Source organism: Athene noctua, chromosome 12 (assembly GCF_965140245.1).
Source record: "Athene noctua chromosome 12, bAthNoc1.hap1.1, whole genome shotgun sequence".
Lineage (NCBI taxonomy): Eukaryota > Metazoa > Chordata > Aves > Strigiformes > Strigidae > Athene > Athene noctua.
This window is the reverse complement of record NC_134048.1, coordinates 19,077,171-19,100,578: the sequence shown is the minus strand read 5'-3', so window position 1 is coordinate 19,100,578 and position 23,408 is coordinate 19,077,171. Positions and strand designations below refer to the sequence as shown.

Sequence of the window (23,408 nt, the reverse complement as noted above, 5' to 3'; positions counted from 1 at the left end):
GCCAGACACTGATCCCCAGCTAGAAATTACTGCCAGGTTCTGTCTACGTTATTTTTTTCAGGCAGATGCGAGCTTGTTTTGCCCTGCTCCACACTGCCTGGGAGCTAGGTCACCATCATTAGTGGTGCTAAACATAAACGAAAAGCCTTGCTGAGAGGGAATGTATATGAATGTGGGCTCAATGCCATGCTAATACAGCTACAAAGCCACCAGTGAGCTCAGAGCATGGCTAGAGCTTGTTCTCATCTGCATCCAAAAGGCGTCAAAGACATACCCTAGGATACCAATTCTTTACACATTTCCAGGGGATTGCTGTCTTTGGGTCACTATTTATTTCCCCAATAAAAATATGTTACCCTGTATGTTTTGTTTTCCAAATTTCTGTAGGAAGAGCCACAAAAGTGGATATAGTTACACTCTAACGTTGGCTTCAATCCAGGCACTTCGCTAGCATAAAATCTGGGTTGGTGCCAGAAACTCTTATTTCACTCCCTTTTGATTCCCCCCCACCCGCACCATCCAACCCACCCACATGCTGAAGGACAATTGCCTCCTGCAGAAAGAAGAAAGCTAATGAGATCAGACATGTTCTTCCTCCACAGTATCAGATGGCAACACCACACAGGACTGCACTGTACATACTCCCAACATTTCAAAGCCAGAGACATGTCATTAGCACAACGCAGGGCTTCCCAGTGGAATGACTTAATTTTGGAGGTGGTATAAGTCAGCTGACTGCATAGATAAAACCAGACTTAGTTCCTAACAAGTACACCCCTCTGAATTCTGCATGAAACATCAGTCCTTCTTCATTACCAGTTCTCCCACCCTGCACTTTGGCAGGTTTATTTCTGCTGCTGTATTGCATCTCTCAGCTTTAAGAGCTGTCTTGCCAGGCCTTTTTACAGGCCTGCTCCTGAACCAGTAACGAGTAGTTAGAACTATGCTGTTTACACACTGAGAGAAGGGCCAGATCACAACAGTGCAGTCTGAGGTCAGGGGATCCTCCATGGGTACACTGAGACCCTTCTACAGCCTGTGCTGCAGTCCTGCATGAGCACCCTGAGGATGAGGATGGAGGGGATGATGAAATCAGGCAGTGCTCATTGTGCCAGAAGGCTGGTGTCATGGGGGATTTGGGTGAGAGGTGTGCACAGAGTAGGAGGGAGGGTGGGTGTCCCAGGTCACTGGCTCATCCTGTCTCCCTCTTAATTTAGCCCCTGAGCTGTGCTTCTGTTCAAGTGCTGTGCAAAACTCAGCCAAGACACCAGCCCCGAGGGAGAGAAGAAAGTAACGTTTCTGGTGAGTCTGCCAGTTAAATATTAGCTCCTCTGAGCACACAGGCAGTTCTTCTTCCTGCGAGACATAACGCAGGGCTTAGTCTGTTGGTCTGTGACAAGAGCACTCCCTCCAGAGCACCTTCCTTCTCAAGCAGATGGACTGAGGCCTGAAGCCTCCATCTGTGCTTCTGGGGTGGCCACCTGTCAAGAAGAGGGGCAGAAGGGATGGGGATCTCAAATGCCTGTAAGCACAATTCAGTCTGAAGATAAAACTTTTCTTAAGAGTGAGCTTTGCTACAAGTTTGCCAAGAAACAACGTACCATTTTGTATCAAAAAAGTGATCACGTTCTTTCAATTTTATTCAAACTCATTAAAACAAGTAACTGATAATCTTGTTTATAAAAAGAAACAAAATTCCTTAGTTCCTACAGCAAGAATTACATGATCTGCTGTATCTAACACTGTAAAATACCCAGTGTGAGCAGTTACCAAATCATATCCTTGAGCATTTTCTTGAACCAATATTATCTACACAAGGGAAACACAATATGGGCTTTTTCTTACGTAAAACAGATTCCTTTCAATCTAATAACTTCTCTGCCCTCAAACTTAACCAGCTAGGGGTAGAGATATGCCAGAGATTGCTATCTTCCACAGGAAATGAAGTGAAACAATAAAACAACTGGTTTGAACATATGTGATGATTGCAGAAGAACTAAACTGCAGAAGCATCTCAGACTGGCCGGTCCTCATTGCGGTGTGTGAGAGCTAAAACAATTTCTCTGTCAGTCACAAAGATCCAAAGCTGTCATCTTTTCTTTGCTCAGAGAAGGGCTTTTCAGAACAACTCAGCATACTCCCGTTGCAGCTGAGTCAGCCTGTGACCAGATGCTGATCTCATTTCACTGTAAATGCTGTGAGATTCCATTAGCTTCAGCAGATTTACATCAAATTTACAAAGATGTGAGATTAGTATCGGGCCTGGCTCCTCTAGCGAATGAATACTAAATTCCACATTATGCTTGTTCATGTAATACCTGCTTTACCTTAGCCATGCTCTGTGCAGAGATTACCTATTTATGACCACATGCAACTGCAGTGTTAAAAATAAACCCTCTTTCATAAAAAAAAAAAAAAAAAAGAGGATTGACTGGAGAAATAAGAAAATTAACAAGAAACACACTGGGGCACAAAGCAGGAGGATCCTGCATTAACATCTTGTCAATCTCATTTTTGCAGCATCAGTGACATCTCAGAAAGCTACGTGTCTGCCAAGAACACTGATAAAATACTTCAATTCATGTTCACCAAGATGGCAGGAACAACCAAATGAAATGAAAATTCATGAAGACAGAATTTCACCCCAAATCTGCTGCAACGGATTCAGACCAGACTTCTTTGCAGGACTTGTGGTAAGTCATCTTTCCCTAATATAAATGGAGAACGACCTCATCTCGGAGTGCTGTGCCCTTTGCTCTCTATCTCAAATCACACACTACACAATAGGGGCTTGTCTGCACAGAGGCCTGGCTGGCACAGTTGTAACAAAAGCACAGTTCCACCTGGGCCTGCCAGGCTGACGCTTCCTACCAAAATAAAAGTCATTTTAGTCTGGAATACCTGTTCCACCAGGTTTATCATTCTAAACAATGTGAATTTTCCTGGGATATAGAGATGCTTGCAACCGAGTCCTCCATGCTGTGTGTCCTGCCCTCTCCAACTCCCCAGTGTCTGAGAGCAAGTCCACAAAAGCCCTGTGATCCATTTCAGACTCCTTTCAGCCACAGATTTACATTTCCAGTTGCATTTAGCAGTGCTCCAGCCTCGTCCTGGTGACCCATGGAAAGGAGGAGAGCATTTGCATCAAGCCTTTGAGCCACTGAGTCCCAGCAGCACACACCATCCATTTGGAGATAAAGGGATGTGGTCACACCTACCTTCTCCCTGTTGCTGTGTGCCGTGAGGGATCTGTGAGCAGCCCCCCGCAATGCTGTTCTGTAGTTATAGAAGTTACCAGTAGGATCCATCTGGTGCTAGATACACAAAAGAGACAAGCTGCTTAGATAGAAAGCGACCTGCATTGTCAGAAGACAACTCTACCCTCAGTTGTAGCAAACCCTGAACAGAGCCTAGCTTACCGCTTCAAAAATCCACATACACAGAAAAACCCAGGAACTAAAGATGCAATGAGAGATCTGCAGACCATTGCTGTTTGTACCTTTGATTTTTCTAGTAACAGCTTACTGAGCTTTTATGTGAAGAATAAGGACTGCACATTTTATATATGCCAAATTCTGGACTCCTCAACACAAAAAAACACCTTAGGCCTTGTTAACATCCAAGGTATAGCTTGGAAGCTTTACACTCAGCATCATATCTGTGGCCAGATAAAACTGGCATCAGTGGAAGCACCATGGCTTCTATATAGGTTCATCTTTTTGCTTTTCCCTCCTATTTATTTGACTGCTCTGACTCCCCTCTAGGTATCAGCAGCTTCACACCTTCTCACTACACCTGGGAAACTTCAGCCAGAATCTGGCCCTCTGCCTGTGAAACATGTCTGCAAACATCTCATACCTGGATAACAATGTGAAAATTCACAAACAAAAACCATCCAGAATTTAATTCAAGCAGTGTATCAGCACCTTTTTATTTTTTTTGTTTTTACCTCGAGAATGAAAAATTTGGCTGTTTTCACTTTTGACCAAGTCTTCTTTAGCCTGGAAACTGGACTCATGTTCATTCCAGCTATGAGTGAGAAAGAAGAAAAGAGAACCATGGATAAGAGTTGGGTTTCCTTTTTCATCTGTGACAGCTGATGGAAAGATCTGGTCAGAAGCTGTACTTACAGATGATTGCCATCAGCGAATTAAAATTCCCTATGTTAAAGCACTCTCGGGCAACGTCAATGAAGAATTCGATGACTTGTGCTCGCTGTTTCTTTTTTGCAGGCTGCAAATTAAAACAAACAAATATCAGTAATAAGCATATGCAGAACTGGAGGGCATCTTAGGTGTTTGTTCCTAATACGGCAGGGGTCTGTGCACAGCTTGGGCCATCTGCTATCAGTCACTGACCCTAATTCTGTTCCAGCAATCCAGTGGATGCTGGTGACTGGCAGTCTCTAAAATCAAAGCTTTCATTGCAGTGACACAGAAGAAATTCACGGCAATTCCCAGGCTTGCCTCAGTTAATGTCTTCGCTGGAACAGGCAGCCCAAACAGCCCTGAAGCAGCGTCTCCACTCCCTGCTGGCCTCCCTCAAGTCAGCAGGCACATCAGCACAGACTTTCCTAAGGGCAGGATTTCACACCCATATAACTGCAGCGTCTTTGTCCCAGAAAGACTGTTTCACTGCATTAATCCCCTTCCCCTCTTCTGGCCCTCTGAGCAATATGGCCAGGCCAAATGGAAGCTTGCATTTTAAATACACATTTTAATTGAACTGGAATCACCCCACCTTTATCAAAGATGATCTTTGATAATAATGGTAATGCTTCTGAGTCACAGGCTATCTGGGCTCTTTATACTATTACTATTCCTCCCTTCCACACCCTTTTCAAAGTAGAAAACATAAATTTCATTTTGATGGGGGCCAGGTTAAATAAACTAAAACCACTACCAAGTTAAAAAACAGCTATAGTAATGGGCAGGAGGACAAAGAGCCATGCAATGGGAATTCACAAGCACTACAGAGCTTTAGGATGACAGATAACAAATACTGCTCCACTAGAATCTTTTCCAGCAGAAATCTCACAGGATAATTCAAGGCATTTTTTCCTCTCTTCTTCCCTGCAGGGTTCATTATTCCACACTGTGCTCCTACTACATCAAGAGAACAGGGTATCCCCCGTGTGTTGCCAGCTCTGTTTTGTAATATGTTTATCATTTATCAGCTTGGTTCTGCAAGTGCAATATTACCAAAACTTACCATCAGATGCTTAGCTAGGTCATAAGAAATAAATCCCCAGGTTTGCTTATTAATGTACAAACTGGTACTTCAGGCACGTGGTAGAACATGCCACCTGCTTTTCACTTACCATGCAAATTTCTGTTGCTACCAGATAGCAGAGTCTATTGAACCATTTCACATAGGCCTCAAGGTTACTCGTCTTCTTCTGTTCACTGAAACAAGTCTGGGGAGAGAAGAGCACAGAAAGATATGTAACTGTGTTTCAGTAGCTGCCTGATTGCTAAGATAAATACTACACCAAGGTAACACATCTCTCATGCACATGGAAGACTGTGCATGAAGGGCCCGTTCCGAAGTCAGTGGGTAGGTGGGTGGCTGGCAGGTACACAGGCTCTAGCTGAGTGTCTCACGCTGCACAACTCACACTAGGCTACAGAAAACAGCCCCATTTTGCCTGTAGCAAGTGTTCACTAACACAGTCTGCACTGACCCTTCTTCACTGGGATATTAACAGCTGGGGCATTGCAGGATTCAGACGGCAACAAGACTATGCAGAAAAAGTAACATAAGCACAGTCTTCTGTGGCATGCTCAGTTTGTGCCGTTGATTCCAGGACTTCCTTCACTTCAGTAAATGCAACCACCCACAGCCCTTTTCTGGAGGGGAAAGACCATAATTTAGTGAAGCAATCCAGAGATAAGCAAGAGAAACCACAGTTCTAGTTGCTTCTTTATGGAAAAAAAGTATTTCCCTTACTGAGTTTTCAGGATAATAGGCTCTCTAGTGATGAGCTCTGTCTCTTGAACAGGTCACTAACATGCCAGAGATGTTTCACTGATAAGAGCCAGTACAAGAAGCACATTTTTCACTTTTTAATGGGAAACTGAACATAAATTCCCATAACCAATACAGGCTGTGGGAGCAGATACTTGGCTGAACTCTTCCAGTTCCTTTGACATCAATAGATAATCTGACTTCAGCAGTGACAGGGCAGTTCACAAGCCTGAAGATGTTGCCTGGGATTATGAGAATTCAAGTCCTTTCCCCAGCTCTGAATTCTTAGACCGTCCATCTAGGACACACTGCTCTCTAGAGTTCACGTGATTTCTTTGAACATTCATTAGCATCCGCTAGAGGGTATCAGAGAATACTGATTTTTTGTTTTATTAAGATCATTTCCCAGAGCTGCCATAAATACACGCCACTAAGAAGAAAATCACAATGCATAAACACAGGTCCATTAGTGTTAATGAGATTACCCATATTATGTAAGTTAAACAAGTGACTAAAACCCCTTAAGAAATGGGGCTTAACAGGATTCCCAAGGTAATTCAAAGTAAGAAAATATTCACCTGTGATGTGATTCTGTATACAGGCAGGTTTAGAAACAGAAATCACAGTACCATGCTACAGAGCACATCTTAACAAGCTTGAAATTCCTAGCCACTTTATGAGTAGACCACATATACAATAAAAAAATATATTTTCACAGAATCATCTAAGTTGGAAAAGACCTTGAAGACCATTTGGTCCAACCATTAACCTAACACTGACCATTCTCAAAAACTATAAAAAAAATAATTTAAAAGCATATTTTAAAAGCATCTCAAAAGTAAATGTCAGAAAGCAGCCTGTAAATATCAAACAAAATAAAGGAAACCCAAAGCAACCCCAGTCTACCCATAGCAGTTGCTTGTCTTGCACTCTGTAGTATTTTTTGTTCCTTGTTACAGCAAAAAGTACGAGAGCTAGGTTTTATTCTGAATATGGTATTTCCATCTCAACACTGCTGTCCTGTGCCAGGGCATAAGAACCACAGCTAATACCACAAAACTTGTGAAAAATGTGCAACTGTTAAAAGTTGAAACAGACTGCTTTTTAAAGGTTAAGCTTTATAAACGGCAACAATATTTAGCACCTCCCTAGCATCTTCCATCTGCAACTCAAAGTACTTGATAAACATTCATAAATGAAGCCTTTTGAAGCCCTCGTGCAAGAAAGATGTTTAATACGATCTCCAGCTGGAGGGGATCCAGACCAGACCCAATTTCCCGTGGTTAACAGGGGTGCTCTCCATGGGTCAGGGGATGATACGTCACTCCACGGAAGGTTTGTGCCACTGTGTACAACGTTTTGCCAGGTCCCACACGATCCCTTGGCTATACCTTACCGTGGTGAGGAGGCTCTCCTAAATCATTTCTGGGACCTCTGCTCAGCACAGGCAAAGGGTGAAAAAAAGTTCCAGACTGCCTTGCTGACTTGAAGCCCAATAATTTGTTAGTGCCACGTCTTGTATGAAAATGTTGTAGCAGTTTTGCTTTAACTAAGTAGATCATCCCAGGGGAAGACGTTGCCATGAATTTAAAAGGCACTGCAGTGGTGCATTCCTGCTTTGCACCTCTTACTTTCTCTGTTATTATGCACTTCATTGAAGTCACAGAACTGTTACTGGGCAGCACTGCCGTGTTCAGATTTGCATTTGAAGAACATGCATAACTATCAAATAGCTCGTCATAGTCTGTCAAGATGATTTGCTCGGATTTCCCATTCCACCATTATTTTCAGGCTCTCTGCCTCTCATTTTAATCCTTTCCATCCACCTTCACTGATGTTTCCTCATGTTTACTTGGTAACCTCAGTTTCTCTTCACATCTTTGTGCTATTCTGTGCTGACCCTGCATTTGCAATTCCAGTCACAGCTACAGCCGTTGTGAGCACATTAGTTTATTACTGAACATTTCCTTCTTCCTCTTAGCATCCCTTCCCCTCTATGGCTTTATGTAATTTGATTTCACTCACTGCTGCCTCCCTCCCACTCTTCCCAAATTCACTCAAATTTAGTGCCCTCATTTGATCTCTTTCATTTTACTTCGATACAGATAACGATGACTGTTTATTTTCAGTCTTGTCCCTCATGTTTGCAGCAGGTTGCTGAAATCTCACTGTGGCTGGTTTGATATTTCATATTTCAGAAACATCTTTGCTACTTGAAACAGCAGCTCTGTCCACTTCCCTCTTCCTGGAACCAACTGCAGAATCTCCACAACTCCAATAAGAGAAGGAAAGAGCACAAAGTTGCCCTTTTTATCCATCCATCCATCCATCCATCCATCCATCCATCCATCCATCTTTTCACCATTACAGGCTATTCTGGTGCTCTCTGGGCAGCACTGTAAACAGAGGTCTTCTGTTATGTTCAGCATCCAATGATGAAATTCTGCCACTGATGTGCGATCTCATATGCAGTTCTGGGGAAGAATTTTCCATCCTCTTTGTTTCTGAGAGTATGTGAAATCTCTGACTGTCTCTCCAGCCAGGAAGTCTCTTTCCTTATTGAGGCACTCACTGAAATGCTGCTTCAAACCCCACTAGAATCAGTGGAAAGACTCCAACTGGCTTCCATGGACTTTGGATGAAGCCCTGATCAGGCACTCCATTCCCTGTGGTGCTTTGGGTTAAAAGCTATTGTGTAGAGAGAGAAGAGTATGTTGATTCATGACGCACTGACTCATTACTGTGGTGTCTGGGCACACACTACGGGCATTACATCACATCCAGAGTCCTTACGCCTTCAGTGCTGGGAACAGACATTCCCTGGTTGTGTACAGCCACAAGCCATCTGCCCTGGTTAGAGCAGGTTAGGAGGAACAAGCCAGGAAGCAGAACACCAGGGTGCTGGCCAGTCTCAGACTAGGACATACTCTCACCAGGAAGGAATGGCAATGACCTGCCAGTGCAAGCTCTACCAACAGGTTCCATCCTTCCTGTGACCATACAGGTCATCAGTTGGCCTGGCCACAGTCAGCACGTGCCCCAGGCCCTGCTCTTATGGATCTCATCACATCAGTTCATCTAGAACAAATAGATTGCAGGAGACACTTTGCATGTGGACAAATCATACCTTGGTGCCATCCAGAGGGTCTTTGTGTACAAAGGCCTGCACAAACTCCTCAGGTCCAATGTGACTTAGTCTTTCCTATTAGAGTGGGGGGAAAAAAAGAGAGAGAGGAAGAAATAAGAAAGCACCCCAGAATCTCTTCTGTTTCTCTTGGTAAGATATCCCCATTATCTGTCAGCTCTGAATGGTGTTACTGAACTGGTAGACAGCCAACTAGCACCAGACATTAAAATTCATAAGAACAATCAGAGTTATTTCAGCAGAGAGAAGAAAACGAGAATAAAATGTGTCATTACTGACAAACCACAGTAAGAGCCCTCTCCACTGTGCAGAAAGAAAGGCGCTGGATGCACAAGGCCCCATCTGGGAGCCAGCAGACCTCAGTTCTGTGCTTGGCGCTGCCACAGACCTGCTGTGGTCCAGCATTACTCAACAGCCTTGTTTGCCAGCTGTTAAATGCTGTGATCTGGCAACCACAGCTATCCATTGCTCATCTGCACACACAGTGCCCTGACCCTGCGTCCCTACCCACTGAAGCCTGGGTGATGCCGTGGGGTGGTGGCTCTGTGCCGCTGGGGAAGGGAGGCACTGAAGATACATGTGCTTACATTAAAGGCATTGCTTACACTGTAGAGTGTCCCAGGCATTCACCAAATAAAATAAGTAAATAAAGCATCCAGATCTCTCTCAGTAAAAGACAGGCCATCTCCACCAGGTCCTGAACAAACCCGGCAGTTCCAGCCATACCACTGGCCTTCTTAATAGGCTTTTCAATTCCCTTAAACACGCTCATTAGAAAAAAAAAAAATATTTTCAGTAGGTTGCGGGTCACAAAAGTATTTCAGAAGAAGTATTCTGGAATTCCTACACCCAAACTTAGGACATTCAAGCAACAATAAAATCAATGGTAGTTTTGCTTAAGTGAAAATTTTATGGCTACTCCCATGCTATTTCTCTTGGCTTCTCACCTTGCCACTGATAACTGTACAGGACTCTTACTAACAAATAACTGTTATTAAACAAGTAGCAAATAATTCTTACTAACAAATAAGCATTAGACACTTTTAGTGCAGAGTAGTTGCATATTGGATGCAGTAAGTGAAAGAGAAGGTAGAGACCACCAATTACAGTGAAGTGGAATGAAAACCTCTGGCTGCATTAGTTTTAGAAGTGCAGTAGTGCCCTGGTTACAGGGAATCTCCCCTTGGAAGACAGATGTACTGTGGAGGAAAAGAAAAGCAAGAGAAGAACTCCAGGCAAAAGGACTTCTCCTCTCTGGCTTAAGCTATATAAAGCCAAGAGAGACAAAGTTGCATGTTCTGAAAACTAACCAAGGTGAGATGATGATCCTAAATTTGGGGTTTCTGAGCTATTCCACTTCTTGACAAATAGAATATCAACTACCTTCAGAATTCCCACGGCTAATTCCATGATATTCACTCCAATCCACAGTGCATTTCATAGTTGGTTTTCCCAGCCTTCCTCTCAAGGATGAAGACTGTCTACAGGAGGACAGGCAGCAGGGAATCATTACAGCATAAAGAAATCTGCAGATGGCAGTAATGTTTTGTTTTTCTGTGAACATCCAGGAGGTCTATGTGGAGGACCTGAACCTGGGAGAAGGGTGTGCAGCACAACAGTCTGCCCAGCATCTTGGTGCTGCAACTGGAGCGATTACCGTCAAAAGCTTGTTTGAAAGTGGACTGCAGCCCAACGAGGGAAACAGCAGGACTTTGTGTGGGTGGTATTCCCACACCCTTCTATGTCCGTGCACAAAGTCCCAAAGGAAAGAATGAAAAACACATCAGACAGCTCAGACACTTTATGTATCTGTAGGAATGCATCTGAACTGTTAAAATTTCTTCCAAATTAATGAAAGGGCTAATGACCAGCCATTTCAATAGCACCTTCACGCTGTGGAGCTCAGAGCACCTTACAGAAGTGAGAACGCCTTGACTTTTGTGGGACTTGCATTTCACAAATAAGCAAGCTGAAAAAATGAAGTGATCCACCCCAAGATGCACAGGAACACTCTGATATACAGCTTGGTCCCCAAGCATCTCTTAACCTGTCAAACCCTGCCTCCTGCTGCAGTGCTGATACAGCACAGGATGTACTGCAGCAGTGCAGACAATTTTTGGTTATGTCTGGAATACTTAGCAGCTGATGGCTTAAAATAATATCTCTGACTGCAGAAGTTGGGAACCATTCCCACTTACCAGCTCCACATGTGTCAGCTGCTGAGCCAGAGTGTAAGGGTCACTGCAGACGCTCAGGATTTCTCTCTGAATTGATGGAGGTTTACTTTTAAAGGCAACCAGCTTATCTGAGACAGCAGCACTGATCTTGACAATCCCTTCTTGCCCATGGCTGAGGGTTGCAAGCTTCTGATTCAGGGTTTGCAAAAGCTGATTCATCTTCTTCCAGTAGGCCTGGAGAGACAGGGAAGAAAGAAACATAAACCACCCACAAACCTTGACAAAAGAGTGTTTTTATGCTGAATTTTCCCTTCTGCAAAATACTCCTAAGCCAGTAACAGGTTACCATTTTATTTTCAACAAGCCTATTTCAGAATAACCAGTTGGCTTAATTACAGTTCTGTGCTCTGGACCACAGAAACAGACTGCAGTCAAGAGAAGAGGCAGGCAGGACTGGTGGGTTGGGCTGGCACTGATACTCCCATATTCCTGCCAACATCAGGATCAGAGGAGAGGTAATGCTACAACATGAGTTACTGCAGCTTTCTGGAGCACAGCAGCATTCGGTACCTATCCTTTATGTCAGCTATGTGTTGGCTGAGAACTCTACCTGTTAGTGGTGCCTAGTCAACTCTTATTTATTAGGAATGAGAAATGTTTCTAACACTACACTCTCCATCCTTTTGAGCTGAAAGGAGAAGCATGCTGCTACTTGCTACCCAGTTGGAGTGGTCTGAGCATTGTGTTTGAGTATTTCATATCCAAAATGTTTATTACTACTGAAGGAAGTTCATATCATATTCCAAGCACAGCCATGTGCTCAGCAGGATGATCATTACTAAGTTGGTCAGGTTGTTCTCAGAGCTGGAGCAGCTCTTTACAGACAGTAAGTGGAGCTGCTGGCCATGGAGAACGGGCAGAAAGAAATGCCTTCAACAGTCACTTGGGAAAAGAGTTTACAGGCTGGCCTACTACCAGCTCCTCTTCCAGCACAAAGACACACAGTGGAGAGATCCTCCGGCTGCTCACAAGTGGAAAAACTCCTCACTCCCCATCCAAACAGAATTTAGTAATGTCAGGTTGCCAGTAACATCAGTTTGTAATCTGTCAGTGTGAAACCAGAGCTGGCAAGGAGCCCTCTTCTGTTACATCTGTACTGTGCAGCAGATGTGTACCCTGGCACCCTCCATGCAGTCCTCATCATCACAGCAGGGACTTGGCCGGATTGTGCCTTCCCATGAAGGCCAACCACACCTGTGTCACATCCCAAGCTGGACACAACCCAAGTGAAGTCTTGGGAAGTACTCCTGAATCCCATGGTTTAGATCCAGCCTTCGTCTGCTTCAGACTTTCATAGACTGTATACAGTCTTCAGTGTCAAGTGCTGACATCGCTCATATTTTAGGTGTTCAAGATACCAGAAGCCAGAGTCAGTGCTCTTCTCACCTACACAGGGTCCCATCTGCACACGGGAATAGCATCTACTACTACTTCACAGTGAAGGGTAACATGCTTATGTCTACACTGCTTCCATTACAGTCTGAGGCTGGAAACCTTTAGAACATCCCAAGTGCTTCAACATCTGCTGCAACACTTTGTATCTTTCATACAGATTTTCTAGCAGAAGATTTCACATTGCTGAGGAACCTCTTATTTCCTCTAGGAAGATGCTCTTGGGCAGGGCTGGAAGTCAGACTTTTTTTCAAAATGGAGCTGATAAGTCTGAAATGAAAGAAGTACCCAGAAGGCAGGAGTGACTTGTCTTGGAGAATGACATGTTTTATTTGGAAGCAAATCACACAGGAGGATTGAAAACTGAGTAAGGAAGATGTAAAAAAAAAAAAAAAATAAATCATTTTTAGAAAATAAAAAAAACATTTTCTTTTGGTTTTCATCTGTTCCTGATGTATACTAGCTCCAAGTAAGAGACACTCCTGGCCTTCTTCATGTAAATCTTCATTCAAACAGATGGTCACACTTTTGATTTACAAAGACTGTCATGAACCCAAACCACTGACCACCATCTAACTATTTCTCTGGTTTATATCCAGGTGTGTTTGCAAACCTCAGCATAGCTTATGAAGTGCTACGAATAGAATGTTATTTTTTAGTGGAAACTCAAACAGCAACATATTTGGTATTTTGTGAACATATTTTGTAAACAGGGGTATTAATTTTGGGGGACTGGAGGGCAGGCACAGCACTAATATCCAAGCTTTCTACTGAAAGCATAAAACATTTAGCTAAAAAAATTTTAGCTGAAAACCCAGTTCTCTTTCAAAAAAGGAGTTTGGATCTTTGGACCAGCCCTATCTGTGCAGTACCAAATTCTTCACTGTTCAGACGAAAAGCCAAAAAGCAGCATAAAATTGCTTGGAAGACATGAATATTAGCCAATCTTTTAGTAAATCCTTATCACGAGATCTAGGTTCACCTAGGTTTGTAGTGAATATGGCACAAAAATACAGACAGCAGTAAACAAAGACTCAGTAAGCCAACCACCTAATGAAGAATGAAATAAGAGACACACTTAATGGACGCAAAAAAATTATTCAGAAATTAGAGTGCTTGAAGAGACTCACTGAAAATCAGTTGGGTACACCCTTGCCTATAAAGCTTTTCTGTGTATGTTGGGGGAGAAATTAAAAAAAAAAAAATCATGCTTTTGCCCTTTTAAAAGCATTTCCTGCCTATATTCACTAAGTGAAGACAGCATCATTCATTACCTTCAACATGCTGGTAATTATCCTGCCATGAAGTGACCCCCCATTGTACAGGGGCTGCACGCTGGACTCTATCAACCAACTTCACTTCATTGCCACATTAACAGTCAAAAGAAGCATACTACTGTTCAATATTTAAAGAAAATGTTTTGTTTTTAACTGGGAAAGTTCCTCTGAAGACAGCAGGCCTCAGCAGGTGGCTTAGGAACTCAAATTTTAATTAAAATTTCTAACTCTAAATGCAAATCACAGCACTTACTAAGAAATGCTTCTCAGCATGGACACCTTTATAAGCACATCACAGAGCCTTTGGAAAGTGGACTCTACAAGGACACGAGCATACACTACAGGGGAAAATCCTGCATTGACCTACATGGACTAGATGACCTCACAAATCTTTCAATCTTTAATTTCTATGATTCACAATGGGAGCAACTTTCTTCCAAACAACTAACAGGCGTCACCGCTCTTTTGTGCTGTCCCTTAAAAAAGCAAATTTGCATTTGTAGGATATGAGCTGCTTCTTAAATTACTTTATTGATTTTGTTCAGGCATAAGTGACTGTCCAAAACCAGAACACAGTGCCTAGTAATATTTGAAAAACAATGATTTGAACCTAATCTAGTCTGAGGCCCCCCGGGGCACCCGTAAGAATTGAGACACAGCTATGCACGCTCCAGAGCAAAGGTGTGCAGCACTTGCTCAGGTTAGGCAAATAAACTATTGTTTCATACGCAAAATGTTGATTTTTTGCATTTGTGGCTCTTCACCTGGACAGTCACTGCTTTTCAAGAGCACCCACAAAGCCCCTCTTCTCTGCCCTTTTGGCTGGTTCCTTCTTTCCAGCAGGCATGATTTTGGTGGATCTGTATGGGTTTCTCTCACTTCAGATGCCGAAGGGCTGCAGGGCACCTTTCTTGGTGGTTGGCAGGAGGAAGTTCACTGCCTCTTCCCCTTGAGGAAGAAGTTTTACTGCTCCAGCCAATGGAATCGAGGCCACCTTGGTTCCTTCTGATAGTCCTCTGTGCTCCCTTCACCTCCATCAAAGTGTCCCCATCCCACCCTTCTCTCCCACGCACTGGCCAGCCCAGCCAGCTGATCCATTACAGCCTGAAGATACCCCAAAAGTGCCAGCCATGATGCCAGCCCAGCCCAAGAGCAGCTGTTTCCATTTCTCTTGTGTTTCATGTGGGTAGGAGGGTCCAATTTCATTCCCATTGTGCTGCAACTCTGCTGATTCCTTCCCTCTTCTCTCCACCCCCCTCTTTCTCAGCCTCACAGGCATGTGCTGGTTGTTCCACTGAAGTGCACCCATCTGTGGCCTGAAGCCAGGCCTTGATGTAGCCAACGGAACTGAATTCTTCCACATCCCATGGTTAACCTAGAAGTAATTAGAGACTCTCTATGTACTATTTGCTCTTATCCTTATTATTTTTCATGGACTTTGTGGTATTTTTTCATGTTTCTGAATTAATTTCTGGGGTTCACCCACCTGAATTTGCAAGCAGGTCTGAGAGACTCCATTCACTGTGTCGAACTCTGCCACACCCATGGCTCATGCATACGAACACCAGGACCATAGAGCCATCTAGACTGAGTTTCTGCCCAGCAGGCCACACACCGTCTTCTGCCACTTTCCTGCTCCCAGAGAGCCTACGTGTCCATAAATATTTGTATTTTCTTTAAATGTAAGGACCATCCTTTGCTATGTCACCATATCAGCCAAAGAGGCTGGATTCAACAGGAGCCATCGCAGCCCACAGATCCTGTGAACTTTGACGGGGATTCCAGTGGCATTAGTCAAACGGTGATCAGGGTTTGCTGCTCTGTCCTGCTCCCCTCCTGGCTGGGTCCCAGCTTTACAGTAGCAACCAGCTCAAGCATAATGCCTGTGAAATCTTTTACACAGGACAGGAAGGAGCAAGCCAAATCCTTGTTAGATTCACGATGAAAAAGATACAAAGATTATTTAAAAAAAAAATAGCATATTGAAGCCATGTAAAGTAAGGAATGGAAAATTAGATTTTGGCACAGGTGAGGAAGGACATAAACAAATGGAGGTGAGATAAAAAAGGACCATGAATGTCCTTAGAGAAAAGAAGCCATCATCAGGTACCTTCAGGCAACTGATGATCTTTTTTAGCTCCCCAATGCTTGATGACTGCCTGCATGCTCCACTGCTCATTCACTAAACACCCTGGAGCACTCCTTGAGCCACTGCTTGGCCAGGATGGTTGGTCTCAGGTCATGATACTTCACTCCCCTGCTAGACTATAACTTGGGAGATGACAGATCTGTTGCTATTTGAATTGTGACCACCATAAACAATCTATGTTACACCTTCAGATCTTCTGTCTGTAAAATGGGAATGTTATTATCTTACAATTTGATATGCAGTAGATATTCCACTGATCACTCAGATGTGTCCCCCTGCCATCAGGGAAGCTACTACAGATTTTAACCACTAGAGAACAAACCTGTGAGAGTATCCATAAAAAGGCATGGAACAGAATGTGGGAAAAGGAGGAACTAAGTGGGAAAATGAACTTAACATCTTCACACAACATCCCAGGCCAGACATCCTCACCTCATCACACGGGGCTATCCTGTGAATCATGTCTTTCAGATGGCCAATCATCCGCTCTTCCTGAAAGTCATACGGGAATGTCTCTGTCCACTCTGTCAGCAACTGTAAGATTTTGGGTCCAAATTTTCTGATCCGAGCCTGAAATGGAAACCAGAATGATGGACAGAGATTGAAATGTGTTTACTCATTAAAGTCTCCCAGGAAATATGTATGTCACTGAAGAGGGGACCAGATTTTCAAAGAAGGCATTTAGGGTTGTACCTGTAAAATCTGCACACATGCAAACAAATAGTGTGGTGCACAAATGATACCTTTTGGCATGCAAAACATACCAGAACTTCGATGCATGCACAACTGGCTGTTTTACATGCAGATTCAAGTATTATGCACATGCAATTGGCCAGTTTATGGTTGGATAGACATTTTGTTGGTGCAACCTTTATACCTTTTTTGAAAACATCTGGCCTTTTTGTTGATTTGAACCATATGTTCTTCCCTTACAACCCTCCTACATTTTCATCCATCCCCGAAAAACTGATTGGAATGTATTTCTTGACCAACAAAGAGGCATTTTTTTTTTGCTTCTCTGCTTTCTAGCTGTATGAGAAAACGGCTAAGTGACCAGTGGTAGATGTAACATGAGGAAGAAAAGATGGACAAAACACCAGCACTATAGTAACTTTACCTGGGCTACTGATAATGTTGCTCTCTTCCCATATGAGCTCAAGGTCATGATAGAACAAGGACACCCACTCATATAACACACAGCTGATGCCTACTTTACTTTTGGTGTAGATCAATCTGAGGATGCAGCAGTGGGAATGGTCAGGAAGATATGGGGCAAGGAGGGAAATGTGGGGAAAGGCACCATTGGTGCATTAGTGTTATCTCAAAAGATGGCCAGTGCAGCTGCTTCCAAAGCTTTCATCCTCCATCATCCAAGAACATGTGAAAAGGAAATTGCGTTAAACAACAAACTGCATTTTTATTTACAGAAAACACAGACCAAAACAAATAGCCTTCTTCTGCATACTACGTACCGTAGCTAACGTGTACCCTGTAATCAGGAAAAATTATACTCTTGAGCTCCACAGCTCTCTGCTTTTCAACCAAGGTGGTTAAAATGCATATTTCAGCTTTCCACCAACAACAGGTTTCAATGAACCACATCTCTAAAAATAACTGCTGTCAGCTAGCATTAAGCTCATGCTCAAAGACCAGCAGGTGGCTGCTAAAGGGAAAGCTTTATTTGAAACTACAAAGGTCTGGGGAGACATTTGCTCCAGCTGTGTAAACTGCTATTACGATTTGAAGGAGAGGACTTTGTGCAAGTCACAGGACCCAGGGGATGGGAGGTCGCTTGTGTGCAGTTTCAGTCAGCCTCATTTCAGAAACACAAAATCAGCTGCGTCCCACCAAGTCTGTGTTACTACAGGCCAGTCCAAAATACAGATTCACTTCAGGTGACTAGGAGTTCTTCATTATAAGATAACGTTTCTCATTTCGTGCAAACTTTAATAAGCAGTGACACTTGGCAATGCTTACATCTTAATCCTCCTAAATTTGCATCTGCCATCGCATCGAAGAACAGAACTCATTACACCTTGGAAAAATTGTTTTGCATGATGCACCTCCTACAGGTATTTCTGTAGTCTGACTGTATGGACAACGCAAGGATGAGATTTCTATGCAGCCTGGCTGATCAGTATTTGATGCCAAAAACAGTGTTCTGAAGCTGGAAAGGCTGATCTTGAGAATCATTTCAGAATTTGGGTTTTTTTGAAAGCTGCAACTAAAGCACATTCTCCTCCCCTCCAGTGCACGCAAGATGCATCTCCAGGTAATCTACTAGACAGGTCTTCATCAATGCACCGTGCAGAGCTTGGGTGGAATCCAGCACAGAATAGGATCCAGTGGGATCCATCTCCACCGCAGTGTCTGTGGGACTGCCAGAGGATGCACACGTATTGTTACACACTGTATCAGTCTGCACGGTCCCTAGGGCAAAACAGGAGGAGTGCCGATGCAGTAACAACTTGGATTTTCTCATTCTGTTAGCTTGTCACAGCCTCACTGCTGCTTCAACTCCTTCCTGGTGTGCCAGAGCGCGCCGCTCTGCAGCAGGGCCGTGCAGCCCATCCGTCAGCGCCGGCGGCGGGAGGTTAGTGGGTGGCTGCATGCTGTTACGTAGCGTTCAAATTGACAGGTAAGGCCAAGAGGAAATATTACAGTACCAGAAGCAAGAAAGCAAAAGGGCAGACGCATTTAGCAAAAATAGGAAAGAGAATGGTGTGTTGACATCTGCAGTTGACAGTGTGTGAGGTTTATGTCCTGTGTCCTTGCATCCCACAGGCTTCATCAGAGCCTTAAAGAAGTGAAAAAGAAAAGTCACCTGGGAAGACTGAGGCAGGGGAAAGGGAAAATTAGAAGATTTGAAGTGACTAGTGCCTGGGGCACTGCTCTTGGACATAGATACTAGGATACCTCAATGTCAGGATCGCAGCGGCAACCATCATCCTTTGTAAGAAAGTTTCATTCATTCCAAACGGAGGCAAAGGACACACACCAGAGCCCCAGAATTCTCTGCCCATTGAAAATTTCTCACACTTTGCTGCTGTAAAGATAAACTAACCTTGTCCAGCACGGGGTCGTCCAGCCGCTGCTGCTCAATGCACTTGTGACAAACTCGGGACAAAAGCTCATGGGGTTCGATGAAGAGTCTGGAACTCAGCAGGAATGTAAAGATATAGGCTTTCTGTAGGAGAAAGACAAGCAAACCTGCTGTAAGCAGCTGCACAGTGGGTAATATTAGCCATAAAAGCCTTGAACTCCACAGTTTTTACACTTTCACTGGGACAGACCTTTAGCTAAAAGACATAAGGATTCCTGACCCTGGAAATGAAACTGGTTACAGTGGGTGCAGGAGGCAGCAGCATCTCCTTCCTCCACAGCATCCACGTCCAGCCTTCAGTTGCTCAAGCCCTGTGCAAACATCCAGTGAAGCCAGCGTGTAGGTCATGCTACAGGAGCAAGCCCAGGTACAGAAGACAGCACCACCAGGGCTGCATGGAGGCCAGCAAAAGCTAAACATGTAGACACTCAGGCATCTCTGTGTTGTACCGAGTTGTGAGCCACAGATGCTCCCAGATTAGTCACATCTTGCTATAGCTCTGCAGGTCTCACCCAGACTGTTTTAAGGAGTATTTCATTTATTCTACTAACTCCCCAGAATTCATTTCCAACATCCAAGACATATCATATGCAGTCCCACATCTGTGAAGCTGTGGAAAGCAGGCCTGTTGGATAAATCCCTGGATTATTTAAAGTATTCTAGCAGCAAATTTAAAATATTTGCATGAATCCTCAGTTGTTTGCATCCTGACCTTCCGGTGCCTGAATTATCTTCTTTCCCCCAGACCTAGCCATGCTCCTGAGCAGCAGGTATAATATTACATATCACACATTGCTTGATGAAAATCTCACAGCCTTATCTGTCCATTACTTATTTTTATTGCCTTTCTGTTCTTTCTTTTTAATTGATGTGCTTCTTTATTACTTATTTTTAGCTGACCAGAAACTGAGCTGCAGGTAATTTAAAACATGCTGTCTGCTCTGCATTGATAACTTCTGTAGTTTTCTGAACTGCCCAGAAGTCTATGCTTCTCTGTGCTTTGAAACACAAGCCTTTCCATAGAGATAAATTAACACTTAAAAGTCTTCCAGTCAAGCTCCGTCCTGAATTCCACCAGGATGTGCAAAATCCAGTGAAGTCAATGGCTTGCAGAACCATAAATCTGCTTCCAGTTTAGGTCCTCACACTGCCGGTGAAGAAACACTGCACATTCACTGATGGAGCAAGGATTAGGATCTGGACTGTGCTGTCCAGTGACTGCAAAGCTGGTGTGAACATAAGCCCAGGTAAATGATGAACCCATCAGAAGAAGCGTCTCTGTTGTCACTGAGGGAATGCTTTGCACATGCAGAAAAACCTGGATGACTTCAGCAGCTACTGAAATTCAGATAATTTACTGCTAGTTCAGACTTGAAGTTTTTTGCTTCAGTCTTCATCTAAACCTCACTGGGATGCACTGCTATTTTTGAAGTGCTCCAACTTCTATATCACTAATTCATCACCACCACAGCTTCTCCTCCCCCAATACCATTCTCTTATTTAAAGGCAGTATCAAGTTTCAGATCTGCTTTTTCATGGGAACGATTATAGAGCAGTGAAACAGCATTTAAAACAATGCGTCAATTTGCCAAGCTTTAATTGTATGCAGCTTTTAAATTATCCCTCTCAATTCAAAATTTAACACATTTTCACTTTTGTGTAAAGCGCTGCCCCAATTCATCAAAATTAAACTGTTTATTATACTGTGAATTGCTTACTTCAGGGTAGTAATCAGTGGTAGGTATCAGATGCTGGATTAGAGCATCCAGAGATGCTGAGGTAAGGTTTCCATCCTGGAAGATCAGTCCTCCTTGTTCATCTTCTTTTGAAGTATGTAGATGAGGGCTGAAGCCACATGGGGTAAACATGCTGGTAGAACTCAACGTTTGGGGCATGCCTTCCTACAACAGAGAGAAACTCATGTCAGGGACAAGATCCATCAGATTCACAGCCACATCTGTCTTCTGGTTGATTTGAAAAACACAAGCCACTAATGAGAGCTTCCTGTTGACAAAATTAACATGATCCCTTCACTATAACCTCTTTTATTGTTGGCATTTGCAGATCATGCCTGTGCTGGAAAACACACAGGAGAACAGGACATTTTGATTTATTCTTTTGGGGCAGAAAGTGATAGTAGCTACTTTGGGCTCCCACCCCAATCAGGAGTTTCTGTGATGATTCCCTTTTTGCTGCCATCCCTGGTCAGTCCCACGTAGGAGAGGCAAGATACTTGGGACTTGAATTCAGCAGGTTCCTGAGCTGTTTGTTTTAACCTCTGTCCCCCTGAGAATGAGGCAGGGAGAATGTGGGTGAGAGAGGGAGATAAAAAGGGGTGCCACCTGTGGCTTGCTCAGGTTGGACCTTCAGAATTGCTCTGTGGCTCCCACGGGACAGAAGCAGCTGAGTGAGTGACAGGGTAGAAGCAGGAGCAGAAGTCAGCTGGAGGAGAATGGAAAAATGGAGTTGGAGGGAACAGAGAACATGGGAGCTGAAGAAGAGATTAAAGAGCAAGGAAAAGAGAAATGAGGAAGAGGGAGAAGGCAGACACCTGCACTATTTTTGGAGCCTGAAGTTAGTCAGTTCTAGATCTATACATAGGTACTAAATAAATGTTTCAAAAAGATCCTGAGAACTCATTGACTTCACTAGAGATGCAGAGTCCTCAGCACATTTGAAAAGGAGGCCAGGCAAACTCAAGAGCCCTGTTCCAAGCTCCCCGTATTCTCTGGGTTCTTTGGGTTGCATTCTAGGCTCCATCTCAATTTTGTGGCTTACAATCAGCTTTAAATGTTTCTTCTGCTGCGTAAAGTTGTTTTGTTCCTGCACTGGTGCAGCGGGATAACAGATTTTGCCTTGAGAGCTTTATCTCCAGCTACCTCCGACATCCCCCCTAGAAGCTGCTCCACTCTCAGCTAGAGGCAGCATTATAGGATGTGGACTGGGAAAAGGACAGCGCATGCTCACTCCCAGGTCAGCAAAAGCATCATCCAGAGCGAGGGACCCCTCTGTGACTTCATTATTTGCTTCTAAATTTGATTTTACTTGGTGCAAGGGAGGATGGGAAAGAGATGACAGAAGGGAAGAATCCTAGAGCCAACCTCTACTCCCCGGAGCAGCTACAGAACGTCTCCCAGGACTCCAGCTCTCCCTCCTGAGCTTAGCCCCTCTCTGCTGGAAGAGCAAGACCTGCACCCCGCAGCCTGCTGAGCCGGCACCGACCTCCCACGTAGGAAAGCACAGGGCCACACTGACACTGCCTGCTGCTACGCCTCAGCCTGCTGCTGCTCAGTCACAAGCACTCAGCAGATATGCCTTAGTTTTTGATCCCTCTCTCTGCCCTTTTCTGTATCCTGTCGTGTCTGCTTTTCTGCCTCTTCACCATCCCATACAACTTCAAAAGCTGCCCCATGGATTTGGCTTAAAAATTTGTGTTTGCGTTTCTCCCTCACATGTATCAGTAGATGCACTGTGACCCAGTCAGCTTGGCTTCAGTTACAGCATGTTGTAGCTACTCCTGCAAAAGCATCTCTCTGCCTGGTACAACCCATCAACTCCCCCCAGGCTCAGGCTGCTGCAGTGTGCCAACTCAGATCAACCCTGGGCCACCGAGGATGAGAAGGGCAGCGTGCCTGTAAGCCAGGCAGGGTGTGAAGCCCTGGGAGAGGCTGGGAGCCGGGTCCCAGCACTGTGGGAGATCAGGCTTTACGAGCAAAACTTGGGTGACTTCATCCTTCAAAGGAGGGACCGTTCCCCAGGAGCCAGTGGTTTGGTTACTGTGTCTTATCTCCTTCCGAGAGGCTCACACGGGCTGGGAGTGCAGGCTGCCTCCGCAATGGGCTATCAGAGAAAAAGGAACCAGAATGTCAAAACCAACAAATTCCAGTCCTGACTGAAAAATAAAATAGATGTCAGGGATTTTAGTTTAGTTTAAAGACCAGAGTATTCATCTGAACGTCATCTCGGCCAGAATGGAAGTTGAAGTATCTAGTTTTAATGAATGTGCAGATGTGCCTGTTAATAAGGCTCTGAGAGCAAGTAATTGCTGCTTTTTGTACACAGCTCAGACTCTGTGTAGTAAATGGGAAGGACTGCCAAATACCATTTGTTACTTCTAACACACTCTATGTTACATCTT

At 44.0% G+C, this 23,408-nt stretch overlaps 1 protein-coding gene across 1 annotated transcript in view; it reads right to left on the bottom strand.

Annotated features, from left to right (window-relative positions):
- Nucleotides 1-23,408, bottom strand: part of RASGEF1C (RasGEF domain family member 1C) — an 80,435-nt gene that overhangs the window by 13,567 nt on the left and 43,460 nt on the right. The window contains exons 2-10 of the mRNA XM_074915825.1: nt 20,989-21,171; nt 19,232-19,354; nt 16,600-16,737; nt 11,311-11,523; nt 9,095-9,169; nt 5,321-5,416; nt 4,131-4,233; nt 3,950-4,029; nt 3,219-3,314 (exon numbers count right to left, since the gene is read on the bottom strand). Coding sequence (XP_074771926.1) covers nt 3,219-3,314; nt 3,950-4,029; nt 4,131-4,233; nt 5,321-5,416; nt 9,095-9,169; nt 11,311-11,523; nt 16,600-16,737; nt 19,232-19,354; nt 20,989-21,165 — 1,101 coding nt within the window. The 5' untranslated portion in view covers nt 21,166-21,171. The remainder of the gene's footprint in view (nt 1-3,218; nt 3,315-3,949; nt 4,030-4,130; nt 4,234-5,320; nt 5,417-9,094; nt 9,170-11,310; nt 11,524-16,599; nt 16,738-19,231; nt 19,355-20,988; nt 21,172-23,408) is intronic.